The sequence below is a fragment of the Callithrix jacchus genome, chromosome 19, assembly GCF_049354715.1.
Source record: "Callithrix jacchus isolate 240 chromosome 19, calJac240_pri, whole genome shotgun sequence".
NCBI classification, from domain to species: Eukaryota; Metazoa; Chordata; class Mammalia; order Primates; family Cebidae; genus Callithrix; species Callithrix jacchus.
The window spans coordinates 5,954,316-5,967,029 of record NC_133520.1 but is presented as its reverse complement, the minus strand read 5'-3'; the positions used below and the strand labels follow the sequence as shown (position 1 = coordinate 5,967,029).

Here is a 12,714-nt window from a genome sequence, read left to right as displayed (position 1 = left end):
TTTTATTTTCTTCCACTGGTTTTGAAGCTACACATTCTAATTCCATTATTTGTCTAGTTACTTTTCAATTGTTAATATGCATACTTAGCAAACTATCTTATCCAGCCTATCCCAAAACAATACTTGAAGTCAACTCATATTTTTTTATTATCTAATACTTAGTACTTGGTTTTGTCTTTATACTGTCCCCACCAAAATAGTGTTTTTAAAAGTCAATACTTCCTGACATTTCTCATCCTATTTACTAATTTTTTAGCATACATTTATTGCATTTTTTTTCTTTTGAGACAGAGTCTCACTCTGTCACCCAGGCTGGAGCGCAGTGGCACAATCTCAACTCACCGCAACCTCCACCTCCTGGGTTCAAGCAATCCTCCCACCTCAGCCTTCCAAGTAGCTGAGACTGCAGGCACATGCCACCATGCCTGGCTAAGTTTTTTGTATTTTTTTAATTAGCCAGGCATGGTGGCATGCGCCTGTGTTCCCAGATACTCAGGAGGTTGAGACAGGAAGATCAGTTGAGTCTGGGAGGTCAAGGCTGCAGTGAGCCATGATCATGCCACTGCACTCTAGCCGGGGCAACAGAACAAGACTCTGTCCCAAAAAAATAAAAAATGAAAATTTGGCCAGGTGCAGTAGGTCATGCCTATAATCTTAGCACTTTGGGAGGCCAAGGCAGGTGGATCACGAGGTCAGGAGTTCGAGACCAGCCTGGCCAACATAGTGAAACCCCATCTGTACTAAAAATAGAAAAATTAGCCAGGCATGGTGGGGCGTGCCTGTAGTCCCAGCCTCTCGAGAGCCTGAGGCAAGAGAATCACTTGAACCCAGGAGGTGGAGGTTGTGGTGAGCCGAGATTGTGCCACTGCACTCCAGCCTGAGCAACAGAGTAAGACTCCGTCTCAAAAAACAAACAAGCCAAAACAAAAACAAGAAAATAGGCCGGGCGCGGTGGCTCACACCTGTAATTCCAGCACTTCGGGAGGCCGAGGTGGGTGGATTACTTGACATCAGGAGTTTGAGAACAGCCTGGCCAACATGGTAAAACCCCATCTCTACTAAAACAACAAAAAATTAGCCAGGCATGGTGGCGGGTGCCTGTAATCCCAGCTACTCAGGAGGCTAAGGCAGGAGAATCACTTGGACCCAGGAGGCAGAGGTTGCAGTGAGCTAAGATCACACCATTGTACTCCAGCCCAGGCAACAAGAACTAAACTCCATTTCAAAAAAAATTTTTTTTAGCCATGACAGTGGGTATGTTATAATATCTCATTATGATTTTAATTTATATTTCCCTAATGACTAATGAGATTAGTCATCTGTAAATCTTTGGTAAAATCTCTACTCAAATATTTTGACCATATTTTAATTGAATTGTTTACCTTTTACCTAGTGAACTGTAATCATTCTTTACATGTTCTGAAAATAAGTCTTTTACCAAATATATACTTTGCACATGTTTTCTCCTGTCTGTGAAGTCTATACGCAACCATTTCCTACACTGCTTCTCAATATTTATTGAAATAAGTGAGAAACTTCTGCAAGGCAGTGACTCCTTCCTACTAGAAATTGTGGGTTTTAAAATTAACAAAAGGTAAGAAAACCCTGTTGACACTTTTGTTTGAAGTCTGAAAGTTCACATGTTCACTACTTATCAAATCGCCTCCATTTTGGTAGAGAACAGAACAGTCCTTTCTTGGATTTGAAGAATGGAAGAGGTCACCAGTGTGATTAACTCTGAAATCTCTGTCTTTACTAGCCATTGAAGATAACTAGATAACTCTCAGCTGTGGGTCACTTGCCCTAAAAGGTACCCTGTTTTTAATTTTCTAGTTGTTTTGTTTCATTATGGAGATAGACGGTTTTCAGCAGTTAGACCTAGAGAAGAGTGTACCTTCCAAAAAGACTACTCCTAGAAGGATTATCCATTTTGTTGACGGAGACATCATGGAAGAATATAGCACAGAGGAAGAGGAGGAAGAAGAAAAAGAGGAACAAGAGGAGCAGAGCATAAATTCAACACTTGACCCTGTAAGCTTAGTATGTCAATATTAGGGAACATGGTGGGGGAGGTGGTAGTCTCCTTTTTTGTTTTCTAGATCCATGTGTAGGCAACTTATAATTTTAATCATCTTAGTCTCTTAATCTGGGAGAGAGAAAATGGAACATACGACATACAGAGAGCATTTTGAAATCTCTACATTAAAACAAATCTGCAGTCACCATTCTTCTTATTAATTACTCCATGCTGATGTCTCCTTTTTGCAGTCTAAACTTTCTTGGGGGCCCTACCTACGATTTTGGGCAGGACGAATAGCAAGCACCTCATTTTCTAGTAAGTATTGCTAAGGTTACTTTTTTCTGTCCTCAATAGATATAAATATTGATAGGCCCTCAGGGTTATGTGGACTTCCAATTGTGTGAGCCACCCCATCGCATCCTGAAGAAGCGAGATCTGGGCTGGGCTTTAATTTCCAAAGGCACAGAACCTCACATCCTGAGGTTGACCCTTCATCCTTTACCAACTCTCATCAGGAAATTCTTTCTTATCTCGACCCAAATTTTATCTACTTCTAAAGTTCCTACTTTTCTTTCTTAGAACCGTACCAAACTAGTCTAGATGCCTTTTTCATAAACCCAGAGTTTCAAATATTGGAGAACAATAATCAGTCCTCCCTTACTTGACTCTTCATCTGAATAAACTTCCAAGTTTAAAAAAATAATTATTGCCTGGGTGTGGTGGCTCATGCCTGTAATCCCAGCACTTTGGGAGGCCAAGGCAGGTGGATCACAAGGTCAAGAGATCAAGACCATCCTGGCCAACATGGTGAAACCCCATCTCTACTAAAAATACAAAAATTAGCTGGGTGTGTTGTCTCACACCTGTAGTCCCAGCTACTCAGGAGGCTGAGGCAGAATAATCGCTTGAACCATGGAGGCGGAAGTTGCAGTGAGCCAAGATCGTGCCACTGCACTCCAGCCTGGTGACAGAGCAAGACTCCGTCTCAAAAATATATATATATTGTATGACACAGTTCTAAGTTTCTACTTCCCTTATCATAATCGCTTTATTATAAACATGAACTTTATTGATCCCTCCTAGAGACATAATGACTGGGCTAAGTAAATATTTATAACAAAATACTAAATCGTATTTTGTTTTACTTTCACCAATTTTCTTTAAGACATAGTTGACAACATCCAATTACTCATTTCCTTCTAACTTGCACATCTTGTGAATACGATAGAAAGGCAAACTATTTTAAGAATCTGAGAAAATATAAAATGTATTCATAGCTCTTAGAAAATATAAAATGTATTCATAGCTCTTAGAAAGTGATCTTCATTCATTCATTTAAAAAACATGTACTGTCTACTATATGCTCAGCACTGTGCTGGACCCTGGGACACAAAGATGAATGACAGGCTCTGCTTTCAAGGGGCTCAGTATTCAGTGAATCATGTAGATCAGCAAACATGCTCGTAATTATAAGTTGTTTTCACCATTGCCAGGGTAGGAGTGCACAGGGACTATAACCTGGAAGACTCGGGCACGCTGACATATGGAGGAGACACCTTCAGAGAGCTATGACAGTGTGGCTGGCTAAGGTTAGCTTGAGGACCACGACCGTGACCAGGGAGTCTTTAAATTACAGTAAGAAGTAAAGACGAGGTGATTTAGTCAGATATGAACCTTCAAGCAATAAACGCTTTTACACAAGCACAGAGGGTTAGTGATTCAGAAGCTACACTGGAAATCCCAGTCAATACTAACCCTACCCTGACTGCAATATGTTAACAGGAAAAAATGCCGTCTTCCAGAAAGCTCTACACTTCAGTTAAGGCAAAGGCATTTAAAAAGATATGTTTCGGGCCGGGCGCAGTGGCTCATGTCTGTAATCCCAGCACTTTGGGAGTCCGAGGCAGACGGATCATGAGGTCAAGAGTTTGAGACCATCTTGGCCAACACAGTGAAACCCCGTCTCTACTAAAAACAAAAAAATTAGCTGGGTTGGTGGCATGTGCCTGTAATCCCAGCTACTTGGGAAGCTGAGACAGGAGAATCGCTTGAACCCAGGAGGCAGAGGTTGCAGTGAGCCGAGTTCGCGCCACTGCACTCCAGCCTGGTGACAGAGCGAGACTCCATCTCGAACAAACAAACAAAACAAAAAAAGAAATATGTTTCAGATGGAGGGAATCAGAGAAGATTAGGTCATGTATAAGAAGCAAAACTCAGTATGGGATTGAGAGTATAGACAAGAGTGATTTGCATGTTGAGTTTTGATTTGAGATTGCAGGGATAGGATGCATGGCGAGCCTGGCTTTCTTATGAGTTCCAAACAGAGCTGCAGTGAAGAAATGCTCCTGACCAGAGCTTCAAGGTCGCAGTGGAGGCATAAAGATGCTAGCAGTCAGGACTGTGGTCTCTGTACACAGAGATTTTGCTTGAATGGAGTTGAAACCCAGATGACACTGGTAATTAATTTTTTCAATTTAAAATTCTAGTAGGTCATAAACAGGAAAGCTCCCTAAGATTTATTTTAATATTTTTTTAAAAACTTATCTACTACAAATATACAGAATAAAGAGATAGCATATTTTTGAAAAGATAAGACATATTAAAAATAGCATCCTTTTGATGCCCTATGTGAGTGTGATATCCCAAGAGGCAGAATGAATCAAAGGAATCAGAAAGTCCTATAATTGGGGCATAAGAGAAGGCTGTCAGAAATCCTCTAATTTTAAAGGAAAACATTTCTAGGGGTCATCTTCAGGAGCCACTCGTTATTCATGCTACACCTTTATCCCTGCCTCTGACAATGCCAGTGCTGAGCCTGCAGGCATCCTTGCTACCGAAGGCAGACAAGGAAGGCCTTGAACGACTTCTGAGGTGTCTGTCTGGATGCATGGAGGAATTCCTGATGTGGGTCTTGGTAACACTGGGTTGAGTTCGGGTTTAATAGAAATGTAAGCCAGTACACACGGGGTTAATGAGCAGTACCTGTTCTGGTTGCTCAGGACCCATGCTGTACCTGATGTTAAAATATATTGAAAATCTCTCCTGATATATACATCTGGAAAAAATAGTTTATATATAATCCCATATAAAGATAGAAGATTTGACAAATTTCCTTTGAAGCCTAGAATTTTTGAGAGGCCAAGGCAATTGAAATCTTTTATCAGGCTTCAAGTTAAGTATATTAAGAGATCACTTGCAGAGTAGTTTAAACTCGGCCCTCAGCTGATGCTAAGCTTTAGTTATTAATTCGGTTTACCCAAGTGCTCATTCTTTCTTTTAGCATGTGAGTTCCTTGGTGGAAGGTTTGCTGTCTTCTTCGGTCTTACTCAACCTAAATATCAGTACGTGTTAAATGAGTACCACAGGATACAAAACAAGGTATGTGACCCTCTGATGGGGACAAGGGGCCTGAGATAGGAATATTGGTTGCTCCAACTTTAGGTCAGTATAGAATATTATTTTTTCCACCTGGTAATCATGTACTACAATTTCACCAAACTCCCATAGTCAGCCTGACTTATTTTTCTAGTTCTTCTCACCCTGGGACACTTCTTCATATTTGCCTCACTCCCGTGAAGTTAGGATGTCATGAGCTGTGTTGTATAAGAAGGTAGTTGGGGGTGAAGACTGAGATTGCTTAAAGTAGAAGCTTCTTACATGGGTATCTGCACAATAAGGGGGGTTCAGAGGTCTTTGTTTGTACAAACATTTCCTGATTTCTCTCCAAATCAGAAACGTGACAACAAAAGTGAAGGGAATGGATCAAAGGCACAGGCAGCTGAGGTTCCTAATGAGAAGTGTCATTTGGAGGCTGGGGACCGAGAGTATGGGACCATACAACGGGATGCAGCAGAAGCCATTCTTCAGTGAAGCACGTCATCCAGGGAGGGTCTGGTGGCAGAGCCCAGCTCAGGATGGCAGCAAAGACTATAGTTTCCCTGGATCTCTGTTCCTTGGCCATTGGTTACCATAGCAACAGCACCGCAGGTAGCACTTCTGAACCAGATCTGATCCTAATCTCCATGTGACTTAGTCTCAAGCATCCAGGAATTACAAGCAATAATGAGTGTAATTTTGGACACTTTCTCAGTATAATTTTTATGTGCAGGCCAACCCATCTCAAGTCCACCCCAGTGATACAAGTCTCACGAGTACTGACATTTGCACAGTAGCATAAATGCCTTACAGGAACTGTAGGACTGGGAGTTTGGGGCTGAAATTCTGTCATGGGACTAGGGTACAGTAAAGAAGCTCTATCCCTGAGAAGAAAATCTGGGCACTGCAAAATCTAAATAACTCCCCGTTCGGGGTTTGCATAGGTGTGTACTTCCAAACAACCACCTGGCTTAGCCGGTTAATGTTTTACAGTAAGTAAACATTGCTAATAGCTCTGTTACAGGTTCATTATCAAGGTCTCTAAGAATTAGGTACGTCCCTCCAAATTAAAAAACCTATAAATAATCTAAGCTCTAGAAAAAATATTTTAATGGATTATTTTCTTATTCATTTGTGAATAGAGCAATTTTCAAAACCTGAAAAGATTGAACATGGAAATCATTGTTAGATAACACAGGGTGTGCTGGCCAGAGTAACTGTGACACATTAATGCTAAAAAACAAAAAACACAGGCCTTGCAGTAATCAGACATGAGCTGCAGTTTCCCTTCTCCCATTTACTAGTTGTGTGATCTGAGGTGTCCAGAGTTCTGAGCTCCAGTCTCCTTTGTAAAATATGGGTGACTTCACTTGCTCCTCATGGGTTATCGTTAAACAGAATTATGAGAAATAATAATTTATTGTTGTTTTCAGCTTTGGAGTGGTTTGTTATGCAGCCATATATAACTGAAATTATGCTCTAAGAGAAGAGGAAGTTGGAATTAATTTAATATGAAATCAAAGACAGAAGTCGGCCTGGAGCATAAGATGTTGTTAGTTAACTATAGTAGGATGAGATAGACAATGTCAAACAAAGAAACCTCCAAAATCTTGGAGTCCCAAAACAACAAATTTTATTTCTCGTGAGAAGCCCACTGTCAGTTTAGGTGGCTTCCCGGGCAGGTGTTCTCCATGCGATAGCTCAGTGTTGGATGCTTCTTTGATCTTATGTTTCCTCCATACTGTGATGTGCTCTCGGAGGTGCTGGAAAAGAAACAGCATGGAGAGCTAAGCGCTGGCAATCAGTATCTCCACTAAGAATGAATGAATCATGTCACCTCTGTGTATGTTTCTTTCACCAAAGCAAGTCACGTGGCTATAATTAACTTTACAGGAGTCTGAGCATTCTAAGTTAGCGGAGAAAAGGAAACACTTTCTTCTAATGGCATAGGAGATAAATAACAAGCTCGAGAGTCAATATGATGTTGATTTAATCTCAGCTCTGCTGCCCTGTGCCAGTAGCCCTGTGCAAGCTACTCAACTTCTCATGGTTCTCATCTATAAAACAGGTTTGATATAGGAAGCAAGTATAATTTGAACCAGCTTTATGCAACAAAAAAGAATTTTTGGGGAAGTGCACTGAGTTATCAAATGGACCCAAAGGGTAGATTAGTCTCAAAGGATCTGAACAATGTGACAAGCAAGCACCCAACAGGTACTCCGTCCATCTCTCATCCTTCCACATGAGGAAGATGCTCACTCTATAGCTCTTCATAACTCTTCTGTTCAAGTGACTGATACACTAGTCTTTAGGCACCATTTCAAAGTATAGTGGAAATAGAATCTGCTTTGCTCCTTTTTGTCAAGTATCGCCCTCTAATTCAATCAGCTGTGGCCAGGGAGATGGAGCCCCATAGTAGCAACACAGTTATGGGACCTATATCTGGGTAAGGATGGGTCTCAGGAAAAGGAAATTGAAGTGAGCTAGGTAGGTACCCCATGACTCTTCCATGTTAAAGTTGAGGAAAAGTATGTAAAGCATACTTTAAGGTGCTTAAGTCATAGTATCAATTACAATTATTAATATTTATGATTACTTATGATGGTTAATTCTATGTCAACTTGACTGGACCACAGGATGCCCAGATTAAACATTACTTCTGGGTGTGTCTGTGGGGGTGTTTCTGGATGACCTTAGCATTTAAATTGTTGGGTTCAGTAGGTGGATTGCCTTCCCACTGAGAATGAGCATCATTCAATCCACTGAGGGCTTGAATATAACAAAAGGCCACGAAAGGAGGAGGAATTTGCTCCTTTTTTCTGTCTCACTGCTTGAGCATGGATATCTCATCTCATCTTCTCCTGCCCATGGATGGGATTTACTACATTGGCTTCTCTGGTTCTTAGGCCTTTGAACTCAAACTGATTTACATCACTGGCTTTTCTGGGTCTCCCATTGGTGAATGGCAGATTGTGGGACTTCTCATCCACCATAATCATAATACATTCAATTCCTCATAATAAATCTCATTGTATCTATCTATCCAATTATCTATCTACCTGTCTGTATACATCTATCCTATTGGTTCTGTTTCACTGGAGAACCCTGACCAGTATAATATTGAATGAGAATCCTGGTTCCATGGATTCTGAATGGCTTGTCCCCACTGAAGAGTCAGTCTTAGTTCTTCATCTGACATGTTCTGTTAGTCGAGTTTTAGGGTAAAGTAAATCTGAAGGTTTAATCATTTTGCAGAAGAAGTGACCAAGTCTAGCAGTTAGGCATTGGTTACTTCAGTCTCAGGTGTCCAATCATACTAGAAATCTGTACCTAATTTACTATTTTGCTTAGAATAGTGCTAGTAATGCACTGTTTCTGACTTTTCCACTTTTCTAAAAAATTATCCACTTCTTGAATACCCACTAATTGATGATTCTCAGGAGCTATGCAGGCATTTCCCTTTCAGACACCCCTCTCTCTCACGAGAGAAAGAGGGCTGCTCTCCTTTCTCTTTCTTTTCTTTTAAATCTCTGCTCCTGTGGCTCACAACTGTAATCCCAGCACTTTGGGAGGCCAAGGTGGATCATGAGTTCAGAAGCTCGAGACCAGCCTGGCCAACATGGTGAACTCCCATCTCTACTAAAAATACAAAAATCAGCTGGCCATGGTTGCACATGCCTGTAGTCCCAGCTACTCAGGAAGCTGAGGCAGGAGAATTGCTTGAACCTGGGAGGCAGAGGTTGCAGTGAGCCAAGATCACACTACTGCATTCCAGCATGGTGGAGCAAGACTCTGTCTTAAAGTTTTTTTAAATAAAATAAAAATAAACCTCTGCTCCTAAACTCAAAAAGAAGAAGAGCTAGGCAAAATAAAGTGTGACATTCAAATTGAAGAAGCAGATTTTTATCTAGCAAATATTATACTCTCAATTTAATTTTCTTTTCCACTAAGAGAAAAGATTCTCTTATGGTCAGTGATCATATGCAAATCAATTGAATCTTAAGCAAAATATAGTAAAGAAGACAAATGGAACCAATACCCAGATCTTATCCTGTTCCTGCAGGATAACAATAATGTTCCTTTAATATCAATTTGTTTCCTTTAATATTAAAATTAATTCATTTATTTAATATTAACTGGACATCTACTATGTGCCAGGTTTTTTTTGTTTTAGTTTTTATTTAGGTATTATCAACCATAGAGACAAAAATCTCTATCTTCTTGTTGTCCTTGAATTCCCAATAGCTAAATTGTTAGGACATTCGGTCTTCATATGGCCAGCCTCTTAGATGGTCCTCAAGGATCTCTACCACCTGCTATTCATACCTTAAGCCGTTCCTTCTCACACTGCACCAGGGTGATTTATATAACCAATAGAATATGGCAGAAGTAATGATATGCTACTCCAGAGATTTTTTTCTTTCTTGAGACAGAGTCTCACTCTGTTGACCAGGCTGGAGTTCAGTGGCACGATCTTGGCTCGCTGCAACTGCCAACTCCCGGGCTCAAGTGATTCTCCTCCCTCAGCCTAAAAGACATCCTAGTAGCTGAGACTACAGGCGCCCGCCACTGCATCCTGCTAAATTTTGTATTTTTAGTAGAGATGGGGTTTCACCATATTGGCCAGGCTGATCTTGAAGTCCTGACCTTGTACTGTCTGCCTCGGCCTCCCAAGTGCTGGGATTACAGGTGTAAGCCACCATGCACGGCCCAGAGATTGTTGTAAAAGATACTATGGCTTCTGTCTTGATCTTTCTCACTACTTTTCTCTTGGATCATTCACTCTGAAGGAAGGCATCTGCCATGTTATGAGGACACTCAGCCAGTGCAGCAGACTGAATATGTTCCCCCGCAAATTCATATGTTGAAACCCTAATCCCAGTGTGATGATTTTGGAGGTGGGGCCTTTGGGAGGTAATTAGGTCATGAGGGTGCAGCCCTCAGGAATGAGATTAGTGCCCTCATAAGAAAGACCAGAGAGCTAATTGGCTGTCTTTCAGCGTGATTATACAAAGAGAAGTCAGCAGTCTGCAACCCAGAAGCGTGCCCTCTCCAGAACCTGATGATGCTGACATTCTTATCTCAGACTTCCAGTCTCCAGAGCTGTGAGAAATAAATTTCTGTTGTTTACAAACTACCTAGTCTACAGTATTCTGTTACAGCAGCCTGAACCGATTAAGACTTGGAGAGTTCCTCGTGCTAAGGAACTTTTGTCTCCAGTGAACAACCTTGGAGGAACTTGAGGCCTGCTACAAGCACGTGAGCATGCTCAGAAGATTGCCTTCCTCCAGCTGCAGAGGATTGCAGCTCCAGCCAACAGCTTGCTTGCAACCTCATGACAGACCCTGAGCCAGAACCTCCCAGCTAAGCCACTTCTGGATTCCTGACTCATTGAGAATATGAAATAAATGTTTACTGTTTTAAGCCACTAAATTTTATGGTAATTTGTTATAGTGCAATGGATAACTACTGCAGTTTTTATTCATAAATATTCCTAAGGATTCCCAAGGATAAACGAATCCAAGAACTATAATGCACCCGGAAGAAGTACAGGAATTTTACCTTACTCCCTCAAGGCTAGATGGAACTCACTGAGCTGTATCAGATATACTTCCTGCCCTACTGTGCTGGGGCCTAACTAGGCCATCATCATCTGCAAGTTGAATCTGGCTATTCCATTTGCCATCGCTGCCAGTTCCGATATTTGCCACCTGCTGATTCACCCAAAGGGGTTTTCAATGTCCCAGGGAAAGCACTTCTCTGAAATATTAGTCATGAGCACCCCACAGCAAAAAAGTTTAGGTTCCCAGAAAGTACAGCTTTTTAGCAATCAGCTCTTTTACTCAGCTATCCATAACCATTTTCCCCAAAGCACAATCACAGTGTCAAGTTGACTCAGTAGGAAGATGTATTACTTCATTCTTGCACTGCTATTAAGAAATACCTGAGACTGAGTAATTTATAAAGAAAAGAAGTTTAATTGGCTCATCATTCTGCAGGCTGCACAGGAAGCATGGCAGCATCTGCTTGACATCAATCATGGTGGAAGGCAAAGGGGAAGCTGGCACTTCACCTGGCCAGAGCAGGAGGAAGAGAGAGGTGGAAGGTACTACACACTTTCAAACGAGCAGATCTCATAAGAACGCTATCATGACAATAACTCTAAGGTGATGGTGCTAAACCATCAGAAGCCTCCCCAGTGATCCAATCACCTCCCACCAGGCCCCTTTTCCAACACTGGGGATTACAACGGAACATGAGATTTGGGTGGGGACAACTGTATCAGAAGGGTTTCCACCATTGGCCATGCCCTATAATCAGAACCAATGTTCTTCACCAACAATCCAGACACTGGTGCAGTACTTGTCAGGGGTCCAGACCACCCCGTTTTACAGTAGGTTTCCTCTTGAGCCTTTTTTATCCTTTCATGCCGCCTAGTCTTGGTCAGTGTCATCTCAGCCCATCTTAACTCATTTTTCTCCCCTTGAACCTGAGAGGAGTTGCAGTCCTAGTCCTATTCCTCCCAGAAAGCATCTCTGCCACTTGTAAATTTATGAATGCCAAACACTATGTCTAGAAAAGATATTGTCCTGTTCTATCTGGCAGCTTCCAAGATTCAGTGATATATTGGGAAGGGGGTAACTCTCTTCCTCTTCCAAGAACATGTAAGCCCTAGACTCCAGCCAAGCCAAAAATATCCCTGATTAAACAAATTATGTAGCAGAAAGTCTCTGAATTAATGAACTAAATTTGAATGATTATCTGGTTCTTTATGTTTTTAGTTATTTACTATGACCACACTTCATTGTATGTAATGTGGGTCAATGAAAGTTCATTTTATTATTTCTCTTTCTAATGATGGAGTCATATAAACCTTAACCTTCAGAGTGGAAATTCAGGGAGTCTCAAGTGATTAGAGAAGCTCTTTAGCAAATGCACACAGGCAACCACCCGTTTATCTTCAGACATAAATTATTCAAATGTCATTCCCTGAATGGGCAGAACTGCCAAGAATCATTTGGGTCTTTTTCATCTCTGTTGGTGAGGTGGTCCTTCAGTTATCCCTCAAATGTTTCTACCCTCTGCCAGATTGCACCGTCAACTGCAAGATGTAATTATTTTCTCTACCTACAGCAAAATGAAGCCAAGTATACCTTGAACAATTTTCAATCTCAGGTACTTATATAGGTTTGCCAAGAGCCGGGAAACACCGTGGTCAGCTTTTCAGGCAAAAGCGGTGAAAGCTCTTTAGGGGAAATTCCTGTCAGTTTTCATTTAAACTGGGAACAAGAGGAGAGCAGCATGGTTCTAGCAGTCTG

General features: G+C 41.3%; 1 protein-coding gene across 1 annotated transcript; it reads left to right on the top strand.

Annotated features, from left to right (window-relative positions):
• Positions 1-1,830: 1,830 nt before the first annotated feature.
• On the top strand, positions 1,831-6,825 carry FAM177B (family with sequence similarity 177 member B). The gene is made up of 4 exons (XM_035280998.3): positions 1,831-2,031; positions 2,269-2,335; positions 5,301-5,398; positions 5,753-6,825. Exons 1-4 carry the CDS (start codon positions 1,849-1,851, stop codon positions 5,888-5,890), a joined length of 486 nt encoding a protein of 161 aa, XP_035136889.3. The 5' UTR covers positions 1,831-1,848; the 3' UTR covers positions 5,891-6,825.
• The last annotated feature ends 5,889 nt before the right edge of the window (positions 6,826-12,714 follow it).